Source organism: Ursus americanus, chromosome 1, assembly GCF_024610735.1.
Source record: "Ursus americanus isolate L20-20 chromosome 1, mUrsAme1.1.p, whole genome shotgun sequence".
NCBI lineage: Eukaryota > Metazoa > Chordata > Mammalia > Carnivora > Ursidae > Ursus > Ursus americanus.
The window spans coordinates 66,225,428-66,249,679 of NC_142127.1; the positions used below are offsets into that span (position 1 = coordinate 66,225,428).

Consider the following 24,252-nt stretch of genomic DNA (forward strand, 5'->3'; position numbering starts at 1 on the left):
GGAGGATAGTTCTTTTAAACTTTAAAAATACTTCTGTAAAACTACCCAGGTTACCAAGTTATTTTTGGCTTGAATTATCTGTGTATAATATTGTAATTATGTGTGAATGATTGCTTTAAGAAGATAGTTCTCCTGACATTGTTGTTGATTATATTACTCAGCAAATTTTTTTTCATCCTGGTGATAATTTTTAAGCGCAATTCTTATTGTATCTGAATGAATGACATGTCACTGAATAGAAAGCACAAATATATTTTTTTAAATTTTTAATTTTTTTTGTTTTTATTTAAATTCCTGTTAATACACAGTATAATATTAGTTTTAGGTATAGAATTTAGTGACTCAGCACTTAGGTACAATATCCGGTGCTCATTACAACCAGTATACTCCTTAATCCCCATCATCCATATAACCCCCACCCCCACCCCCCATGCCCTCTGGTGACCATCAGTTTGTTCTCTATAGTTAAGTCTGTTTCCTGGTTTGCTTCTCTCTTTTTTCCCCTATGATCATTTGTTTTGTTTCTTAAATTCCACATGAGTGAAATCATATGGTATTTGTCTTTCTCTGACTAACTTATTTCGCTTAGTAGAATACTCTCCAGCTCCATCCACGTCGTTGCAAAATGGCAAGATTTGATTCTTTTCGATGGCTGAGTACTATTCCATTGGATATATACGCCACATCCTCTTTATCCATTCACCTGTCAACGGACACTTGGGCTCTTTCCATAGTTTGTCTATTATTGATACTGCACTGTAAACATCAGGGTGCATGTACCCTTCGATTCAGTGTTTCTGTATCCTTTGGGAAATATCTAGTAGTGTAATTGCTGGATCATAAGGTAGTTCTATTTTTAACTTTTTGAGGACCCTCCGTCCTGTTTTCCAGAGTGGCTGCACCAGTTTGCATTCCCACCAATAGTGCAAGAGGGTTCCCCTTTCCCCGCATCCTCGCCAACACCTGTTGTTTCCTGTGTTGTTGATTTTAGCCATTCTGACTGGTGGAAAGCACACATATTTTAAAAGATTTCCAAAACATTATTTAAATCCCAGGTATAAAGGCATTTGAAAACAGTATTAGTGGATCTTCTACACCCATTTCCTTCCTCTAAAATTTTTTTCCAGATTTCTTCTTAATTTATTGATAGGATTTGTTTTCATCCACAGAGGCCAGCAAGCTTGTTATGTCCTACGTAGCAGCCGTTTGTGGAAAAGGAGCAGAAGTGAACCAAGTCAAAGAGCAGCTTTTACAGTCCAACCCAGTCCTGGAAGGTAGGATTTTCTGTGTACATTGGGTCAGTGTGACTCGTACAGTAGATCCAGTTTGCAGGGCTCTTCAGGTACCTGGTGGGCTGGGAGGGGGGTTAGGGGGAGCGGGGAGAGAGGAAGGAAGATTCAGGCCCAGACCTGCCGAGCAAATGAGCTGTGTCCTAAGGACTCTTGGCTTCAGGTGCTTAAAGAAGGAGACGGTTTATTCATCTAAAAGGAGCTTTCCCACTTACATTCATTTTTTTCCCTTTCAATTTTTATTTGAATCACTCCAATTTTGCCTAAAAATAATCACCTGATATTTGCATTTGATTTGATGGCTAGGAAAAACTTGGTGAGGAAGTGCCGCGTGAGTGCAGCGCAGTTTATCATTCGGGATAATACCTGTGGCTGCTTATTTCTGTTGTCAGAAAGGCCGTGCCAGAGAAACATCTAAAGGACGGCTGTTTCGAGGGTCACGGAAAGCTTAAACCTGACTCTGGAGTTCAGATTCTGTGGTTGGCCATCTGTGTTAGCCGGCTCGGGCTGCTCTATCAAAGTACCATAGACTGGTGGCTTAAACCACAGAAATGTATTTTCTTACACTTCTGGAGGCTCAGAAGTCCTAGAGTGAAGGTGCTGGCAAGGAAGGCCTCTTGGCTTGAAGAGGTCGCCACCATCTTGCTGTGTGATCACATGACCTCTTCGTTGTGTGTGGTGGTCAGGGGTGGGGACCCTGGTTGGCTTATGACCTCATACAACCCTAATGACTTCCTAAAGGCCCAGCTCCAAATACAATCACATTGGGGTTAGGACTTCAACATAAAAATTGGTGGGAGACGTATACGTGTAGTCCATAATGTCATCAGAAAAAGCCAGAGGTGAGTCCCCCTAATGCCATGGAGGTTGGCATAAACCATAGGCATACACCATTCTTTGCTTTGGAAACAGTAAATCAGTCTTTCCCTATTGATGGCAAGCCCTTAATTTTTGCTTTATATTGTAAGCATGTCTTTATTTTGTCACTTGATACAGTTGTGATAGAGTAGGGTTTCTCAACCTCATTTTGGACTGGATAAATCTCTGCTATGGAGTGCTGTCCTGTGCCTTCATGGTAAGATGTTTAGCCGCATTCCTGGCCTCTACCCACTAGGTGCCAGGAGCACCCCTGCCCCTAGTTGTCAGCATCGAAAATGTTTCCGGACATTTCCAAATGTCCCCTGGTGGGGAAGGGTCCGGAACAGCCCTGATTAGACTCCTTGGTGTAGAAGAGTAGTTTGGTTTAACTCTTTATTCAAAGTCATGGAGGGTCGAGATTTAACGTGGATTCAAGCAGAGGTGCTTTGGGGTGAGTGGGATGCCCCCCAGCGTGGAGGGACAGAACCCTGCCTGTGTTCTTTGTTACCTGGACCTAGTCCCTCCTTCATCCCCCAGATAGTGAGATAAGACTAGTGAAAATACTTTATCGTGAAAAGCAAAGGCTGAAACATCTATTCCATTGTTACCCATCTTTCGTCTCCTTTGTCACCTTAATGAATAAAGAAGCTATTACAGAAAGTGCTGTATCTTCATTTTATTGTTCCAGTATTTGATTTTTTGTTTACTTTGCCTTTTGCTTTTAAGTTAGGGTGCTGTACGTGTATTTCTGTATATGCTTATTTTAAGAATGCTGAGATCTAAAGGAGAAGCACTGTGGAGTGCTATAGCTTGCATCTGTGATGAGAATCTGGCCCTTTATTTGATGCTGTTTGGAACTAGGCCCCAGTGCAGGAAATGGGAGAAATGTCTGCTGTGGGCATGTATTATCTTTTATGGGAATGCTTTACTTTTTAACTGGAACTGCTACTGTAAATGAACACTTAGAACAATGAACTTAAAAAAAAACCATTGAGGAATGTGTCTCAAAAGTGTTCTAGAATGGAACACTTGTTTTTGATTCTGTGGCTCACAATAAAAGACTTTAGTGTTTAGAGCTGTGTGTGCAACTTGGGTTTGTTTGATGAAAAGATGGTTTATGGTGTGCAAATGGCTCCCTGAATAAAGTTTTTTTGAAGCAATTCTTTCACTTGACCTTGACCTTCAAGCCACAATAAACTGTCCTTTATGCATCAGCATCTCAGGCTGGACTTTGGGGCTGTGCAAGTTAGTTAGCTTGGCCCCCTACATGTTCACACCCACTGGGAAGGCTAGCCTGTACAAAGCATGAGTAATGTCGTGGTCTTCGTGACCACTAGGGCGACACTCAGCATTTTCAGGGTTGCGTTCATTAAGGCTCTTAGCTGGTGCTGGAAGCTAGATAATGATGTGAGCCTCTTCAGTAAGTATCCTTTTTTGAGTATTTCCTGTGTGCAGGTTTCCCCACTCAGTAGAGCACCTCAGCTGATTTTCTACTGAAGAGGGAATTTGGCGTCAGGGACCTACCAAACTATACCCCTCCCAAGCTTAATCGCTGACGCAAAGAACTTTCCCTGTGTTGACTTTGAACATTTAGACTGAACTGAGCCAGCACCAACTATTTTTTCAAAAACACAAAAAAGCCAACTAACATGAAATATCACGCATCGGGTTTGGCTACTGAATATCCCGGGTGAACTTAGATGGAAACCCGCGGTCACGTGACTGCTTTCAAAACTTGGTTCAGCCTTTAGCCCTTAGTCATCATTTGAGCTCCTGTTACTCTAATCTTCCCTCTGTTTAATTTAGTGATGTTATGGAGGCTTCCAGGGATTTGATGCCTGGCCTCTTAATCTCAAGATTCGTTTTTCTGGTTGCCACATTACTGAGTACTCTTTAGTTCTTGCAGCAGGGCCCAGGGATCCTAGTAACAGGGGTGGGTGGGATGGGGAGTGTTTGGAGAAATGCAGAATTTCATGACCATCCCCAGACCCATCGAACAAGATCCTTAGGTGACTGGTTTGCACATTGAGGTTTGAGGTACACTGCTGGGCTTCTTGCAAAGCGTCAAACAGGGATCCCTCTGCTTATATGCCTTATGTTTATTCAGCTTCCTTCTCTACTACCATGGCCCAGATTAATTTGCCACTACTTTGTGCACAAGCTTGGTGAAACAGACCTTTTTCTTTATGACATCATGAAATCTCTATATGGAACAGGAGCATTCTGACCCTGGGTGGCATTGACCTATGGTTCTTATGTGCCCTCATTTTTTAAAAAGGGACTCCTTGGGACACTGGGCTCCTCGCAGCAGCTAAGTTTGGAATAAACTTGGATTCTGCATTATGGGCCAATTTGGTTTTCTTTATTTTCTGGAAAGTTGCACTAAGGTCTGATGGGTATAACTATAGAAACCGTGTAGTATTTCCAAACTACTGGAAATTATGTTAGTTTCCAAATCTCTTACTCTTTTTATATTTCACAGTTACATGTATAATCAATTTCAGTAGCTTCATTTTAAAGTAAATTAAATAATTTAAAGTTTCTTGTGCTTTTTTCCATCTGGAAACGTCATCAAGTTCCATAAAGCCTTTGACAATATTAAGTAGTCATCTCTGAAGTAATCTTATTTACACTGATGATAATGAATACAAGCCTTGCTTGCTATCCACTCAACTGACTACTCTTAAAACAGCAAAAGGTATTTAATTAGACAAGATTACATTTATAGTAATATTTGAAAAAATTCTATGAATCATAGGAATGATCTCTTTTTCTATGAACTTATAATAAGACGTGGAAGCTTTCTTAAGATTTGTGTTCAGTATGTTTCTATGGGAAGCTCAGACAGAAATGTCATTGCTACAAGTTGTATTTTCTAGGATTTATAACTATCGAATACTCCATTTGCTTTAAATTTCTGCTCGAAATTATTTTTCTGTCAATTTTACCCATGCATCTGTTTCTTTCTTACTAGCTTTTGGAAATGCCAAGACTGTAAGGAATGACAACTCCTCTAGATTTGTAAGTATTTGTAGAAGCATAAGTGTTAACACTAATATTTAGCTCATGTATGTTTAAACAACCAGTAGATGTTTAGTATTTCTTAATATACACATTTGAAAAATAAGAACACCATTGCTGTTGAGACGCTGAAAGTTCTCTAAGGACTATTTTTTGCTATCTGGGATTTTTCTTTTTAATTCTTTTTGGAGTGACAGCCTTTTCTTTCATACTTTTCTTGTCACGTATTATAGAATTCCATGGGCAATTGAAATGAGGCTTTTTAGAAGAACTCTTTACTTATCTGAGTTTTGGTATTTAGAAATCACAACTAAGAGTCAGATTAAGTAGAAGGAAGGATAAACTGGGTGTCAAGTTTGTGTACTCTATAGTTTTTGCCCTTTATTCAGTGGGACGAGGAAGGATGGAAGTGTCCTCTTTATAGAGGTGAAGTCATTAGATTTGACAGCTCTTGGCAGGGGGTGGGGAGGAGGACTGGATAGTAAAAACTGCAGTGAATTGATGTTTCGAGTTTGGTTGAGTTGGGAAATGCTGAGTGCAGGAAGACACACCTTCCTGGCCTCATCTCCCGGCTCTCCCCAGCATGCACTGCGCTTGGCAGCCCGCTGGGGGTCTCTCAGCTGAGCACTCGCTGTCCTGCCTTTGGTCTTTATGGAAACACAGACACTGCCTGGTGGCGGGTGGGGGAAGTACATGGAGTGTGATGGTGACGTTTCGAAATTGGCCCCTTTTTTCTATAGTTTAACCAATCTTATAAATTTTATAATAAAAGGCCACTTTCTTTATAAGCTCTCTTCTCATATACATTAGGTGGGACCATTTTGGATGATTTTTATGCCTCTCTTCCAGAGACCCTTCCTTCCCTTTCTCCACATCACTTCTTTTAGTCTCCGTCTTTGCTTTTTTTCTCCTTAGAGTCACCCAGTGCTTAAGGCAAGACGGTGACCTCAGGTAGAGGTAGTTCTGGTAGCTTGAAAGTGGAAGGCTGAGGTTCCTAATTCCAGGGCTGTGAATTTTTTCCATTGGATTAGCCCTTTACGTGGTTATAGCTGATTTGAGCCATGCCTTTTCCTGTTGTGGTAACATGGCTAATCTCATTATATAAATAGAGTTAGAAGCAAGGTGTGGGCAGATAGAAGTAATTCCAAGAGATCAAGCTCCTTTATGGAAACTTTTTTTTTTTTTTTTTTTTTTTTTTGCTGTTTGCGAATTATACACATACACTTTAAAAAATATCTAAATATGTTTGGTCTATAGACTATAAAAATGAAGAAAACCATATTGCCTGAAGAGTCATTACTACTCTGTGATGTTTGAAATCTAGTGAAGGGCTTGGCAGGTGATTGGGCTTAATAAGTGACTTCAGAGAAATCCTATTATAACATGGGTATTAGGATACAAGATTAATACTTGATTACAGACTAAATCATTTCATGCCTAGTTTTTAGTAATTTCTCTGCTTGGTAGTCTGTGACTTGGCCATTAATATACTCAAATCCACATTATAATTTGATAGGACTCTGCTGTATTTACAGTCACTACTGTATATAACAGTGGTTTATGTATTAAACATTTGTACTCTCGGGAAATTGCATTTCCTTTGACTGTGTGATGAACTTGATCTCTTCACTGAGCAGTGTGGTAGACGGTGGTGTGGTGTAGTTATGCATGCTTATTGCCACTGACATATCAGACCAGTGTTCTCATGGAGGTGCCTCACAGTGCCCCCCACCCTCCACGTACCTCTAGTTCAACCTATGGAACTTCTGTTAAAAAAGTGACCCCCACTGTTTTTGAAAAGAGACATTTAAGGCTTTGGAAGTCATTGTTCTCGACCAAGGGTTTCAGGGGAGGGAAGAGGCATAATATCAGAGCGTCTACTATCTGCAGAGAGCCAAGCTAGGAGAGAACGCATAGGGTCCGGAAAATTCCATTACCAACCTTTCATTCAGTAAGAATAAAAGAACCCATACAATGTATTCATTTGTTTGAAACCTCCGATTTGGGTTTTTGGTTTTGTTTTTCTAAAACAGTTAATTAAGCATAGGTCTCCCTGCATCTCCTCTTGCAGCCTACAGACCTTTCCCTGCTGGCATCCAGAGTGATCTTAACAAACTTAAGTCTCATCACTGCTCTGCGGAAAGCGCTCGGCGGCTCCTCCTTGCACCTGGAGTGCAGTATAGGCTCCTCCCCGAGCCTCCCGTGCCTCCCTGCGGGAGCAGCGGCCAGCTCTGCCCCGCTCTTGCACGCGTGGCTGGGCTGCACAGGCCTTTGTGACAGTCAGGAGTGCCGAGCGCCTTCTTGCCTTAGATCTTTGCAGCTGCCCGTCCTTCTGCATGATGTGCTCTGTGTCCAGATCTCTGCAGGGTCACCGTCTTGCACCATTTAGGTCTCACCTCAAATGTCACTTTCATGATGCCTTTTCTAGACTCTGACTTCATCATGCTTTTATTTTTTTCAGGCATTCATTAGTCTCTGGAATGATTGTAGTCACTTTTCACTTTCTCTGTTTCTCTCTGATCCTGGACCTTAGAGAGGAGGAGCCGTGGGAGCAAGTAGCTCGGCCTCCTTGTTCACTATGGTGGCCTCAGACCTAGAACAGTGCCTGGTGTCATAGTACATACTCAGAAAACATTGATGAATGAATATTTTTAAGAAGCTTGTAGACTAGTCAGAAAAAATGGACATGTCTGAAAGTAATTATAACACAACATTTAAAATCGTAAGTTCCCCATGAGTGAGTTCCAAAAATCGTTTTATGGAAATTCGGAATAGAGAAGCTGGAGGAGCCTGAGGCAGGGGACAGTTCTGAGTGGGCCCGTAAGATTGAAATGTGCCAAAATTGAATAGAAAGCAGGAAGAGCTGGCATGGGGAAGCGGAGGAGAGAGACCAGAGGGGACCTGCACTTGTCCGAGTCAGTGGCAGGACGAGAGGATCTGTGAAGAGAGCCGTGGGCCAAAAAGGCCTGCAGAGATGGGTCGGGGCCTCACCCGGAGGGCTTGGAGTATCAGGTTCAGGGTCTTGGACTTGATTTTCTAGGCAGTGGGAAGGCGTTGGTTTTCTCTGAGAAGACTCATGACAAGCTCCTGGGAAGAATGCCATCCCCAGATCCTCTGAGTTCCCAGTGCTGTCCTTTCGTGTATCCCTGGTCAGCTTCCTTTCCCACTCTGCCCGGGGTTTACTGTACTGTCTGCAGACCCCCTATCCTTTCCTCTCAGCTGATGATAGTATGCTTGCTTCATGGAAATCATTGTCATCATCATCTTGCTCCTCCTCATCCACGTCCTCAGCTTTGGTGGCTCACCTGTCCCTGAATCTATAGAAACACCCTCCTGTCACACCGGGAGGTTCTCAACTCCCGTCTTTCGCTGATCCCTCTGCCTGTGCTCTGAATGTGGTCACTTCCTGTGTCTAGGAAGCGCCTTCCATCAAAATCATCTCCTCTCATATGGTCAGCCTCTGACTTTCCTGTGAAGCTACTCTTTCTCCCCTCCCATGCCGCTCCTTCGCCTGTGCTGTTCCTGCCAGCATGGAACATAGCTATCTACTCGGTTACCTGGGCCACATTCCTTGACTTTCTAATCACTGCCCTCCTCCTGTCTTAACCTCGTATGTCCAACCGGGATCTGTCATGGTGACGCTCTGGGCAGCAATCAGCTCTGCTCACTCTTCCCAATTTTGCTCACTCCTGCTTAAAGCCATCAACATTTCTCCCATGACTCCTGCCACCTCCTGTCAGCTAGGTCTGGTCTTGCTCCTTTCCAGTCCATCCCACGTTATCTAGGTTGATCTTGTAAATAGGCAAGTCTGATCATGGCCTCCTTGTTTAGAAATCTTTAATGACAGGACTTTGCTGTCAGAAAAGTATCTTGATGCCATGAGGTGTGCCAACCTCCCTCACCAGCCTCACAGACGCCTGTTCCTATGGCCGCTCCTTCCTGCTTTCTCGCCTCCTTGCTGCCTGACTTAACCCGGACACCTCACATTTGAGCTAGGGCAGACTTCAGCCTTTGTCTTCTTCTCTTCGTGCGTAGCACCCTGCCCCTCTGTGGGATCTGTCTCCACACACAGGAATGTCCTGTTCACCTGCGCAGTTCCCCTCAGACTGGAAGTTCCTTGAGGGCAGGAACTATGCCTTGCTTTCCCTCGTCCCGACTTCAGTATCTAAGAAATACTTGGTAGACGTTTGCTTAATGAATAAGAGAAGACTTTTTAAAAGGACAGATGACCCTTGATAATGAAGAAAGGAAAGGCACGAGAGCACGTATAAGCTAATGAGAAGTCATGGACCACATTGTTGATGGAGTGCCGTGTGATCATGTTTCTTACCCTCTACTATTATTTTGAAAATAGAAGGAGTTAAAGTAGTCATTCTTTGGGAGAATTATTTACAAGCCATCTATGTGACTATTACTAAAGTAGAACATGAAACAAAAGCAAAGACCACTTATTAGACCAACACACTCTTTTCCAAACAAAAACCAGCTGTCAGGGTTATTCTGTTACGCTTGTTACTCTTTAACTAGACAGTTATAGACCAATTCTTTAAAAATGACAGTATGAAACTCCATGTGTGTTTCTGTGTGTTTAAGATGCCATCTATAAAATGTCATAGGAACCTGGGATATATATACTGCTGTATAATCTGGATCAAAAGCCAAAGAGAGTAATAATGATCAGTCTTTGATTCCAGATTGGTCACAGTGTATAATCATGCATTTGATTGAATAGATATAAAAACAGAACTTTATGTGTTCCATTTTATCCACCATCCAGTATACTTGGAGTTTCTAGCCATGGCTTAAAACACATTTTACTTATAAAAATGAAGTAATTTATATTCCCAACTGGTGCATATACAAGGAATACTTACTTTTCCCAGTTTTTATTCTTGAATTGAATACACACACACTCTTCAGACATTTGAAACATGTATCTGAAATGAAAAAATCACATGCTGGCTAAGAAGATCTATTCTTAAATTAGCAACATGATATGTTAGCTTTGAGCTAATGTGGTATTTAGTATGAATTATTTATGGAGGCATATTGTTTTGCCTCATGGTTACATAAGTTGTGTGTTAATTATATTTAAACAAATGTGTAAAGGGCTTAGCATGCTATTCTCTAAGAAGATACGCTGATTGAATATCTTGAGGTAATCTTGAAAACTCACAAAGTCTTTCTTTGGCAGGGCAAATATATGGATATTGAATTCGATTTTAAAGGCGATCCACTGGGAGGAGTGATAAGTAACTGTGAGTATTTCCCTTGAATCCTTTCAAAGAAGTTCAGAATAGCAAAACATGTATTAGAATATTTTAGATACTTTTGAGTCTCTAAGAGATAGGCATAAGACTATAATTTCTTTTCCTTAGACAATGCATTTCAGACAATGTGTTAGACTATGATTTCAGAGTGTTTTATAATTCCTAAACCTTTTTTTTTTTTTTTTTTTGAGAGAGACCAAGCACACGCCTGAACGGGTGGAGGGGCAGAGGGAGAGGGAGAGAGAATCTCAAGCAGACTCCTTGCAGAGCGCAGAGCTGGACACGGGGCTTGATCTCACGAGCCTGAGATTAAGAGTCGGATGCTTAACCAACAGCCACCCAGGCACCCGTCCTAAATCTTTTTTAAAGATCACTTAAAGTCTTTACCATTGAAAATCTTTAAAATTTTGCTAAACAAATAAGAATTAGTCCAACTGGTATTTTATATTCTATAGGTTTTTAAGTCAATTCATTAATAAAGGATCCTCCAGTGGTAATTTTCTTTAACAAAATTATTTTATGATTAAAAATAAAATATAAATAGTTGATTTTAATTTAATAACTTTTTAGCAACTTTTTGGGTAACATTTACTCAATAAAATGAGTAAGCCTGTACCTCACATTTTATTATGGGAAATGTTGTCTTTGTGTATTTATGTCATTGAAATGTGATAAACCTGGTAGGTAGAAATACAGATTTCTTAGCCTTTTTTAGTCATGATTGGTAGTTATGGAAATGAAATGTTCTTGTCAAAGGTGAAAAAATGAACATTGTCAGGTGAGTCTGCTGAACAGCCCCAGGTCCAGAGTTTTCTAAAGTGGGCGTGATGGTCAGTATTTTGTAAATATGGCCTGTTACCAGTACTTTGGACCTGCGGCATACACAGCCCACCCTGACGTTTCTGCTCATGCTGATTTCATAGTTGATTTGTTTGGAAGACCGAAGATGACACCTTAGGGTTTGTGCGCTTCCTTCTGGAGCCACAGCCTGGTTATCCTCTTGAATCCTCCTCTGATTTGAGGCCACACCACTGAACCTCCCATCACCGCTGGCCTCCTCACCACCCAGTGGCGCTATTGGGATTGAAAAAAAACCTTCAGTTTGCCTTAGAAAAAAAGTAATAAATTGGCTCAGGTAGCCAAAGCAGTGCTCATTAGATTTGTTACAGCAGTGGCATTCCTTCTTCAATTGAAATTTCATGCTGAACCCCAAATAGGAAATAGAGAAAGCAAGATCTGACCTGGTTGAAGAGAAGGTAAGGAGCCAGAACCTCTCGGCCCCCAGGTGGCCCCTGAGATCTTTGCTGATGAACTCTAGAACCAGAGGACTGCCATTTGAAAAATCAGTGGTTTAAGTGATTTCAGGAAACTATGCAGCTGATTTTTGTTTTGTTTTGTTTTTAAAACACCATTCACAGAGAAACCTAGGGCCAGAGTTTCCTCATCTTTGAAACAATGGGATTGAACTGGATGAATTCTGCGGTTCTCCCCATTTCCACTGTTCTGTAATTCTTAAATAGTTTATTTTCCATTTTAGTTTCCACGTTGTGTGCCATGCATTGGGATTAGCCATATTTGTAAAAATATGTAATTGTTTGAGAAATGTTTGAAGAGAAAGCTTTACTATGAAATGAAATTGGCTGGGATAGTGCTACTTAGGTTATGTGTCAAATTGAAAGGCAAAGTACTCCTGCAAACCGTGTATGATGTAACCAAAAGCACTGAGGACCACCCCGCCAAGCTTCCGGCACGATGTTGTGGCAGCTAATGATAGCTGTGAGGGAAGAGGTGGGCCTCAGTTTTAAGACCACTGTTTTAAGGAAGGATTAACTTTTATTCTGAAAGATATTCATAAACCATTAGCACTTACTTTCTACAAGATGGATTAACTCTCATTATTAATTTAATACACTATTCTTAAAATGAGGGTAATGCATCTAAACATTGTGGAATGATTGAATCAAAATTACTTTTGAAGACTCTAGGAAAATATTTAAGGATTAGTTTATTGAAAATATTAGAAAATAACTTAGATTTTACGTTTTGAAGTTTAAGTTCCAAATAGAAATGTCTTCCTGCCCCCTAACTAATTCTTGCAGTATCCATGGAGAATAAATATTAAACACTCAGTTCTTTTCCAGTTAAGATTAATATATCATCATGAATGGATTTCATATGGTGTTCGTTACCATTTGTTCCCACAATGAAATTATATGGAAATTTGTGGTAGTGGGAACACCCTGTATTTTAGAGTACCCTTTGCTTTGGAAAGGAAAGGAATACGTTAGCGGTAAGAGCAGGAAATTTCACCCTGTGTAGATACAGGACTGACTCATAGGTGGTCAGGGGGAGTTGCTGTCTGCTGGCTTCAGGGGTGTAGCGTAATGGGCAAACCCACTCTTGTCCTCTCCAAGCTGCCAAAAGTCAGCTTCTTGTAGTCTAGAAAAGAAGAAAGGACTTGCCATTTTGTGGGAAGTGTATTTTGCCTCAGTTTCCAGCAGCCGTGTAGTAACAGCATCGATCATTGTCAGTTGTACTGATTACCTGGAAAAAGACACACAATCACTCAGGCCAGCTGGGTTCCCAGGGAGTGGAAGAGAAAGCCCAGTAACTTACTCTCTCTTCCTAAAAGAGGTGTGCTCAAAAACAAGTCTTGAGTTCAGCTGGAAACCATGTATCCCTGGGGTTAGTATCATGAGGCCAGGGGTGTTGTGGAAATAGAAAATGGCATGCATGTTTCAGTAGGGAAGATAAATGTGGAAGCATCTAGCACGTCTCGGCTTCTGTGAGATAATATTTCTGCTCCTTTGTTAATGCTTATAAGTCTCATAAGGTTTATGCGTTTGTATTTGAGGAGTTGAGGCCTACTGTTATGAACTAGAAACCTTGGACACCTGTTGCTTTCATTACTAGTTGTAGGCACTTTCTTATAGCTGTGGCACTTGATGGCAGTTTTCACTGTGGAGAAAATGTACTACAAGTCTCTAGGGATTTTATCTCCTAGAAGAGGAATAACACAGAGGCAGATACGCTGTGAAAAAGCCTTATGATTTCAGGCGTGCATATATACCTTCCTCACAGTTTAAGGCAGGAGGTATGGCTTTCCTGTTCACAGTAGTGTATCAAGAGCCTAGTGTAATACCTGACACACAGTAGGTGCTCAGTAAATGCTGAAATGAGGATGGAATTGGTTTTATATAGGCAGGCCCTACCTTTCACAGCTTCATTATCTGGGGCATACCTATGACGTTCCTTATGCAACTCTTCTCACGTGGTTTTAATGTCTAAACAACAAGACAACAAGTGACTTATTTTTCTGTGCTTCCATTTTTTCATCTTTAAAATGGGATAATAATAGTACTGATCTTATAGAGTTATGAAAAGGTGTAAATTATCTGTTAACATCTAAAGTGCTTGAAATGGTGCCAGGCACCTAGTAAACATTGAATAATGTTTGCTTTCTTTTCATTATTATATACTTGTGTGTTTATGGTCTCCAGCCCCTAGCCAAATATATGTCCTATAAGGACAGAGATTTAGTTTGTGTGGTTCATTGCCGAACGACAGCAACAAAAATATAGTGTCTGACACCTGAAATATATTTCTTGATTGAATAACTACACAAGTACACAATGAGTAATAAGTGACCTAACTGACACAGAAAACTTTATTGAGAAATAAAACTCCTGCTTTATTGGATAATTTTATCTGAATATTTAAAAAAAATTTTATTGAGGTGTAATTGATGTATGACATTATGTGAGTTTCAGGTGTACCGCGTCCTGATTTCATATCTGTATACACTGCAAAATGATCACCACAATAAGTTCTAGTTACCATCTGTCACCATACATAGTTACAGAAACTTTTTTTTCTTGTGATGAGAACTTTTAAGGTCTACTCTCTTGGCAACTTTCAAATATGCAGAGTATTATTAACTGTAGTTGATATGCTGTACAGTACATCGCCATGACTTATTTATTTTATATGTCTGAATATTCTATGCTAATCATTTTTAAATGCTTTTTCTAAATCCCAGAAAGGCAACAGAATTATTGGTATTCAAACTTCATCTGTCACTGCCTTCTCTTTTCAGCTTGAAAGAAATTATATCTTGTGAATTATGAAGGAAAGCAAATGTTGAAATTAGTGTTTGGTCCCCCTCTTATTACTGCCCAGTAAACCGCCCCAAACTTAATAGGGTAAAACAATGGCCCTCTTACATGCTGTTGGATACTGTGGGTCAGGAATTCTGATGGGGCACAGTAGGCTTGGCTTGTCTCTATGATATATGGGGCTTCAGTGAGAAAGACATATGGTTGGGGGTGACTTGCATGAGTGGATGCTGGATCTTCTGGAAGCTTTCTCATATGTCACATGTCAGGCTCCTGGGCTAGGATGATTCAAAGTGTGTGCTGAGTTGGGATGACTGACTAGAGCCATCTACATCTGGCCTCCTGTGGTTTGGGCTCCTCACAGATGGCTAGGTTCTGAGAGAGAATGTTCCAAGAGGAAACATCCTGACAGAGAACCAAGAGGAAGCCTGCAGTAGCCTGGGAGATCACACAGTGTCACTTCTGCTGCACTCTATTAAGTCAAAGTTGGCACAAGCTTGCCCAGAATTGGGGTGGGGGGCACGAAGATTCCACCTCTCAATGGGAAGACTGTCAAATAATTTGTGACCCTTTTATTTTAAACGGCCTCAATCTGATGGATTGTTTTCAGAAATGGTCACAATAATTTCTCCCCTTGTGTCTACACCCTTGGGTAGTCCTCTCTGTCAATGACTCAGAGTTTGGCCATGAGATTTATTTTGGTCCATAGAACAATTAGTAAACGTGGCACAACCAGAGACTTGAAAGTTGTTTGCATATTGGAGCTTGTCCTCTCATGCTCCTCTTGGGAACGCTCTTCTTACCACCATGTGAATGAACCTGGGTTAGGCTGCTGGCTGGTGAGAGACCACATGGAGTGAACCACCAGACATTAGAGTGAGGGCACCTGAGGTCAGCCAGCTGCCGGCAGACCGCCAGCCTCTGAGCGAGCAGAGGAGAGATCAGCTGAGCTGGCTCAGACCAGATCTACAAAGCTGATGCTCAGACTCATGAACTAATAAATGGTATTGTTCTAAGCTGCTAAGTGTTGGGACAATTTGTCATGCAGCAAAAACTAACTGATTCAGAGGTCTAAGAGATGACCTACTTTCCCCCACCTAGTCTGGCATCATGAAAAATAGGCATAGGAATCAAGCTGGTGAGGAAGCACATTTATTACTGTTAGAGGCAAGGTTGAAGAAAGTGGCTTTTGGTTTCTCATCCAGGCAGGTGTGCTAGGAGTCATCTGGCAGCCTGGCAGTTAGGCAGGCATTGACAGAATTAAGCCACCTCTGGCCTCTCCATGTGTGCATTGCCCCAGTTTTCTTAGACCACGCTGGCGAGTAGGGCTGACTGTGAATGCCATGTGGGGATCCAGAGGGCTGAACGGTATGTGCATGCTCATTTCCCTCTCTAAACCTCCCTACTCAGAGCCATCCTTCCCCCTGCCTAGGTGAGGAGTGAGTAAGGGGCTGAGAGAGATCCTCCCACAAGGAATCAGTAGAGCAGGAAGAAGCACCCACCCCGCCCACAGGGCAGGTGGCGGATGGAGCCAATCTCTCTGAATTCCTAGTCTATATTTCTTTTGAATTTATGGTACAATTGGCTTACACTTTTATGTGCTATCTATCTCATGACATGTTTATATATATGACACATCCATGCCATTTGTAGGATATGGAATATTGTTTTACTCTTTTAAATGGTTTGAGATTTATAGCTTTGTTTTTCCTTTTATATCATATCTTTGATATAATTGATGACAAGTTAGGAGCAAAACAGCCAGCCAGCTGGAACACTTCCTAGAGGAAACTCCGCACTGCTTTGTTTCCTGAGAATATGTATAGATTGAGGTGGCTTTGGAGACTACCCATCCATGAGTCAGTTCTCAACAGCTAGTGAAGTTTCATCAATTAACAGTGTCTGTGTTTAATCTGTCTTCTTTAGGATTGAAATTCACCAAAAACCAAGACAATGCATTGTCTAGTTTATAACACAAGACTGGGCTTTCTTAGTGCTTCAGTATTCAGAGTGCTTTAGTATTCAGAGGGTAGAAATAATCCACCATTGGTTGTGGAGTATGCATATAGCAATAAAACAAATTTCAAAGAGCAGTTGTTACTGTGTTGTGGATGGCTTTGTGTAAAAATTGATGCTTTCCTTCACCTCAGTTTTACTTTGGTGGTTTTTCTATTACAAAAATATGTTTACTGTGAAATATGTTTACCACGAAACAAGATTATATACAAACATAGAAGACGTCAGATGTTAAATATATCTAAATTAATTAGGATAGTATATCTAATAATATACTATGGGCTATATTTCATTAATTTTATTTCAGGGTTGGGTATGGAGTTTTAGATTCAGGTATGTACATATATGAGTAAATTTTTAATTATTAGATAAACATTAAATTTGCGTTAGGAAGAAATCTGTTGTGAAAATACATATATGCTATATGTATATAAACAGATCCTAATCAGAAACAGTAGTTGATTAAGTAGATAATAAGCCAAGTTGTCCTGGTGTTTTAAAGCCTCAGTTAATGTTTCGCGCGCAGACACCAGATGCCTTTTCACAGCTTCTCACGGAGCAGGTCCAGCTATCTTTATCGCTGATTTTATACTTCAGGATACTGACTTTTGAGTAAAACTGGAAGCCGATTTCTTAAAATTTCCCATGCTGCCGTAGAGGTGGAGGTAAGGGAAAACTGTAATGTGGCACGCCAGGTGGTTCACATGTCTCAAGGCCCATGAGCTGCATGCAGATGGAGCTCCGTGTGACACCCAGGCTGAGAGCCCCGCGGCAACTGTTCGCAGGTGGTCTGGTTCACTGTAACACACATGCGCAATGCGCGATTTGTAAGAAGACCTTCGCCCTTTTTTTTTTTTAAGAGTTTATTTATTTATTTATTTATTTATTTATTTATTTATTTATTTATTATTTGAGAGAGAGAGCGCGCACAAACATGGGAAGGGGTATAGGGAGAGAGAAAAGCAGGCTCCCCACTGAGCAGAGAGCCCAATTTGGAGCTCAATCCCAGGACCTTGGGATCATGACCTGAGCCAATGGCAGACGTTTAACTGACCGAGCCACCCAGGCGCCCCCCAACCCCCGTCTTTTTGACTTTGAAATTTGTTATTAGTGAAACTTCCTGATTGTCAGCCTAAAGGTTTTTGTTGTCTATTTCCAGAAAAAGTAGAGGGTTGACTTGAGAATGTATGCCCTAATACGTAAGCAGACTTAAGGTCATAGTCTCTTTTCCACTGAAACCACCATCGGTTGGGCTCACTAACACATCTGCTACTTAGATCGCAGGCCCATTGTTATGGCTAAGTGCAGCAGTGAAGGGGCATAAATTGATTGGAAAAGCTAAATGCCGCCCAAACACTTTTTTCGTAATACTTACCTTGAGCAGCTGGAAAGGAGCACAGGATCTCTGCGGCTTGGCCAGAGTTGTGTGTCACGGGCTTCCATTGTCATTCTGGTCTTCTTGGCAAAACTGAGACCAAGCCGATTATTCCTTAAGTCTTGGACTTGGATGGATTGTTTCCTTTTTTTTTTTTTTCCCCAGGAAGAGAGACTATACATAAAATAAATTGGATCAAACTATCTAATCTTTAATCTGTTATGTTCTAAAGTAATGTCAAGTTTTCTTCTTCCCAATTGCTACTTATCTTGCTATTCTTTTGCCAGTTAGAAGACTTCCTTCTCCAGCAGGTGCAAACATGGACATTTTACTCCTTTCATGTCTGTATTGTGAGGAGGTTGGCCTATGCAGTGCACAGGCACATGTCCGTGCCCTCGCCTCACTGGTAATTAGTAAAACTTCGAAAGCCCCTGAATGAGGGCCTGGTTCTGGTAATAGGTTGGCAGTGGTATGGTGGGGTAGGTGGGGAAGTTCTGACTCCAGAGTTTTCTCTGTCCCTGTCTGTTGGTTTTCCCCTTTAGGGTGGCTTAATGGGTCTGTCTCCTCCCTTAAAACTTAAGTTTGTATCAATTTAATATGAACTTAAATATATATTTTGAGAGGGAAATGTATCTGCACTGGAATACACGGAGACTTAATACTCTCTTCTCTATACTCAGCATATCCTGCTCTCTTCTTTACTAAATCTTGTTAGCAGAGGCTCAGTCAGTGGTGGCGGGAGCGTGTGAAGCCAAAGAGAAGGCTGAGCCAGTGTTTGCTTTGACTAATTCAGGGGAGCATTCAGTAAATTGAAATGATCAGGTGGCAAGTCTTTATATGTTCTGTACTTTGAGTAATTGTTTGATATGGCTTCATACTCTTAGATTATGTTGGTGCATGCCCATTAAAAATGAATAGGGAATGATTTTAAGCATTAGTCAATTATTTTGGGGCAAACCTTTTCCCTGATTACTTTTCTACCTGGAAGCTTGTAACACACAAGAAAAGTCATAAAGACTAGAAGGCTCTAGAGTAATAGACTAAGCGTTTAGGTGCTAAAACCTTCAACTGCTTTGTAATGAAAGGTTTGTCATTTTGTGATTGAGTTGCTTAGGTGAAGTCATATATTTTATGTAAAGTACAGCCTTTCCTAGTGTTTATGGATTTTGCATCCTTTTTGCTAGAAAATTACAAACAGCATAAGCATGATATCTTAGTCACCTAAAGCTTTGAATTCTGGCTCTGTCACTTGGTAACAGCGTGATGTGAGCCTCGTTTTCTCATCTATAAAATAGGGATTATAAAACCAACCTCAGGGGAGTATTCCGGGCCGAATATGTTAATGAATGAAAGGCACCAAGTGCATAGCAGAAGGTCAGTGAAAGTTCCCATCCTGCTTCCTCTTTGCACCTTTCCTTTTAAACACACATCGTATTATGTTTCACATTTGAATGTGATAGTCATTGCCGATCATATCAGCATGTGTGGTTCAAGAAGTACATTGGCCAACATTCCTTCCCACACTGTGCGCACGCGAATATTATTCTTTAACTTGGTGGCTGTTATCTGCTGAATCTTCTAGCCATCGTTGTTGTATACTCTCCACTTTCTGTGAGCATTTGTTCAAAAAGTGCCTGACCTGAGGCTGGCCAGTGTGCAGCTTTTGCAGTGTGGCCCTGTCATGTTTTGAGGGCATTTTTTCATGTCTTGAAGTACCACGGTTGGCTTGTTGGAATGTGATTGGATAGGTGCCATCAAACTATTGTTTGTCGTCAGGAAACAAGAGGGCAGCAGGCTGCCAATGCTTGCAAGGTGTGTGGCAGGACTCCTAACGCTATGGAAGAGCCTGGGGTTTGTGGGCTTTGACCCAAACACATGGTCATTCTGCCTTCCTCACCCCCATCTCCTGCTCTCTCTTGAGGGCCTAGACATCCCACCTTGGAAAGAACTGCTGCTGTTGGTTTGGGTGGTGGGAGTAATCGTAGCATGTGTGACTCATGTAGGCCACGAGGAAGAAGGTCTTCATATTTGCAGTTGGTGCTGGTTGCATTTCCCAATTGTTCTAGCGCATAGTGGGTGAGCATTAAGTGAGCCGACTGGAGGAATTGTACATGAGCAGATAAAGTGACCTGTAGCATTTGTTTATATTTTTCATGTACTTAAGTTACTTGTTTCTAGGCTTGAGAAATTTGCTCTAAAGATTAGCTTCCTAATGGAGAATCTGCCCATGCTCTGTGGATTTTTTCTTTCAAAACTGTGCCTATACTCCTAGAACCCCATAGGATCTTGGTCACATGCTAATAAGTACAGTCGTACTGCATTCTTATCTTACCCGCTTATTCTGTCTTCTGCTTTGTATGTCAGTATTTACTTATAAACTGAAACATGCAGTCCTTAGAGATGACGAATAGTACACAATCCCTTCTTTTTGAAATCTTGTCTCACTGGTGCTCTTCAATTTCTGTTTTCTTCCTTTTTGCTAAATATGACGTCTTCCTTACTCTCTGTGTACGATTTGAGGGCACTGGCAGTCATCCAAATCAGATGAGAGCTGGAGGTGAAGATTAAAAGTCCGGAGCATCCTGGTTCCTATGATTTTTGAATTTATGTATTTTTGTTCTTGTTTTTAATTTTATGTGTCCTTGCAACCCATCTCTTCATTCTTACAAATGACCTCGGGTATTGGGAGGCCCCTAGGACTTCTCATTCATCAAAGCTGCACTCTTTAACTTTACCTAGCCTCCTTTTTACATGCTACTGTGGATTCCAGAAATACAAATTGAGAAGTTCAGCGTCCATTCCCAGAGAAATTGTACAACTTCTCTCCCTCATTCCTTTGATAATGTTTAGATTTCAACCTGATTAGAATTCAGATATGTCTGGGGGCGCCTGGGTGGCTCAGTCGTTAAGTGTCTGCCTTCGGCTCAGGTCATGATCCCAGGGTTCTGGGATCAAGCCCCGCATCAGGCTCCCTGCTCAGCGGGAAGCTTGCTTTTCCCTCTCCCACTCCCACTGCTGGTATTCCCTCTCTCACTGTGTTTCTCTCTGTCGAGTGAATAAATAAAATCTTAAAAAAAAAAAAAAAGAATTCAGATGTGTCTGTTCTCTAGAATTAATAATGGGGTGATCGTTTTGGAATTTTACAACTAAATTTGGCTTTTGCCCACAGGATCCAGACCCTCTTTTAGGTCACTGGTCGGTGATAAGCAGGAGTTCAGGTGAAATAGTCTGCCACTGTACTTTGACATCTCTTGTATATTGCCACCGTGGCTCTTTTCTGGTTGGTTGGCTTCTTTCTCCCTCCCTCCTTCCTTCTGTCCTTCAGTTTTGGACGAAAGTTTGGAAATTTGATAAGACATCAAATTATTGGATGAAAAAGTACCTGGAACCAAGGAAAGTATGCTGCCACATAACCACCCCAAATTTCATGAGATAAAAAGCACCTTTTCATTCTCTAAGACATAGAAATATCCAGAAAATGTGCTTCCCTTATCCCAGGTGGCAGGCTGTGTGGATATGATGAGGTGGGGTTTGCATTTGGATCACACGGCCTGATTTCAAATCCTGCTTAAACTCTTGGACTGTTTTTTTCATCTGTTAAATAATACTTGATAAAACGGCTGTGAGGATTCAATGCGGTAACAATGAGATATAAAGCACTTAGCGCATAGTAAGATCTCAGGAACATTAACTTCATAATTATTCAGTGGATTCATAACTGAATGGCTGAATTCCATTGCTTAGCTTTGTAATGCTGTGTTTGAAGAACTTAATGTCATCACATATTACATAAAACCAAGAGAACCTTAAGACACAGACTGTATCGTCTTTAATCAGCTCGTCAAACGTATTGCTGACCTTACTCTTTATATTCGCAATTGTTCGACAAGAACCTGGTTAGTTTAATTTGGTGATTTTAGTTGGAGCTGGGCTTCTTCCTGAAGGAAGAATGGAAAATGTAGCTTCTGTTATTGTTTCATTAATATAAAACAGAAAGTGAAAAAGAAAGTGAGGGGGGTGTGTGGATAAGAAGAACCATGCTGGATTTGAAAAGCAAAATTAAAAATACATGACAATTTGACTCTTTTCTCCTCTTTAGATCTTTTAGAGAAGTCTCGAGTTGTGAAGCAACCAAGAGGTGAAAGAAACTTCCATGTGTTCTATCAGCTGCTCTCTGGTGCCTCTGAAGAGCTCCTCAGTAAGTCCCTGTGCCTGTGCTTTCATTTTTAGTGTCACAGCATTTCCCAGAGCATTCTTTTTCATGTTCTTAAAATGTTTCCATGCCTGTGGTTGAGGTGAAGAACATGGGCTGCTTGCTTCTGTCATCCTGCCCCAGCATTTGCTTGCTGAATATCCCCATACCTCACCGGAGGCTGGGCACAGGTCTCAGATGGCTAACTCGAAGCACTAACGAAATATTGGGGGGAGGGGAGAAATCATAATTTTAAACAATAAAATGGAAGCATATAATTGTTCCACTCAGGAAGAGGAAATTAGGAGGGAGCAGGAGATGAGAACAATTGTTAAAAAAAAAAAAATTTGCTCAGTGAAAATTAAACATAGTGGGAAAACATTTGTAATTGATAAAAGAGTTAAAAATCAGACCTTTGGCTATTTTAGGGAATTCATAGAAGTCCATCAGAAGAGTATCCAATAAACTAATAGCTAATTGATGAAAGTTTTGAACAAATAGTCCAAATGAGAACTATGGAAAGTAAACAGCATTTGGGGCATCATCCTCACTAATTATCAACGAGCGTAAACTAAAACAGCACTGATGCATTCACTATACGTGTGTATTAGCAAAAGTCATGAAAAAGGACAAAGCTGGCAGAGTTGTCGGGCCCTGGTCTGCTTAGGGCATGTGGGTGGCACTTCAAAGTGAGGACTTCTTCCTGGGGACTAGTTCGCGATCCAGAATAAGTCATGAAATGATCGGAGCCCACTGCGCAGGCGCACCATTTTTTGGAATAGATCTCAATGCAGTAATTCAGAAGACTCCAAAGAACACTTCGTATGAAGACCTTTATCACTGCCCTCATGTCCAGTGGCATGGGAATCACTAGGCAGATATCTGATACGTTATAATGAAATACTGCATTGAAGATGTTTAAATTATAAAAATATGGAAGGCGCTTACTACGAATAAATGTAAAAAAAAAAGCAGTTTGAAATATGTACAACAGTGGTAAAGGTAGATTTTAGAAAAATGCTGTTAATATTTGGGTATCAATTTTTGTTCTGTTGATTGAGTACCTAATACGAAAGTCATTCTATCTGGAGGTGTTAAGGAATGAGATGTTAAAGATGCATAGATTTAGTGAAGTAACTTATCAACTTGTGTGCATGATTCAATAGATAAACTTACACTCGAGCGGGATTTCAGCAGATATAACTACCTGAGTTTGGACTCTGCCAAAGTTAATGGAGTGGATGACGCAGCAAATTTCAGAACTGTGAGGGTAAGCAAGCTACAGTCCTTCCATTGCTCTTCAAAACAGGTGACACTGTATTGCTCATTTGGAATTGGTAACAATTCTGTTTTCTCAGACGTCTAACTCATGCACCCTAAGGTTTTAGAATTATGCAAGAATTTCTTATATTCTTATTAAAATCATACAATATTGTAAAGGCCCATGCTTTACTAGAGCGTGCGATTTTACTGTTTATCAAAAGGACCTTTCTTATATTATCCGGACTCTTTTAATGCTGTATTTAAATCAAATATTTTCATAGCCATGGCTTAGTAGTTAATGTACAACTGTGAAAACTGTTCTAGAAAAGCATTAAATCAATACTTTTTTGAGAAAGAAATTCATGTTTTTACATATTTTTCCAAAAATCATATGTAAACCAGCATGATTGGCATTTCATGCTCATTAGAAAATGAATTATTTTACACACTATCCTAACTTCTGTGTCTATGTGGCACTTTGAAAATTACTCCTAGTAGGACATGCTATAGTAACTGTACTTTTCTGCCCACTGGGACAGCTGTGGTGGTGAGGAGGCAGGGGAGAAGGTCAGATCAGCTGAAAAGGGACTGGCCGCACATCTTCAAGGCTGAGTGAAAATGACATGGGGTTCTTTTCCTGCTCTCTGTATTACTGTATATGTTAGAAATTTTCCATGACCAAAAAGTATATAATTTGTTAAAACTCTGTAAACATCCTCGTATGGGAAGCCTATTGATTTTTCGACATGATTTAAGAGTTGGGTTCAAGTCCAGTTCTGTAATGCTTTGCCTGGCAAATCATTGGCATTCAATAAAAGTTTATGACTAATGGAATGTTCCTTGTTCCCTGTAA

General features: G+C 40.8%; 1 protein-coding gene across 5 annotated transcripts in view; it reads left to right on the plus strand.

The window, feature by feature from the left end:
- The window catches only part of MYO1B (myosin IB), a 175,220-nt gene that overhangs the window by 97,799 nt on the left and 53,169 nt on the right, over positions 1-24,252 (plus strand). For all 5 annotated transcript variants that reach the window (XM_045806360.2, XM_045806365.2, XM_045806363.2 and 2 more), the window contains exons 5-9: positions 1,170-1,274; positions 5,122-5,168; positions 10,363-10,426; positions 22,044-22,142; positions 23,303-23,406. In XM_045806360.2, coding sequence (XP_045662316.1) covers positions 1,170-1,274; positions 5,122-5,168; positions 10,363-10,426; positions 22,044-22,142; positions 23,303-23,406 — 419 coding nt within the window. The remainder of the gene's footprint in view (positions 1-1,169; positions 1,275-5,121; positions 5,169-10,362; positions 10,427-22,043; positions 22,143-23,302; positions 23,407-24,252) is intronic.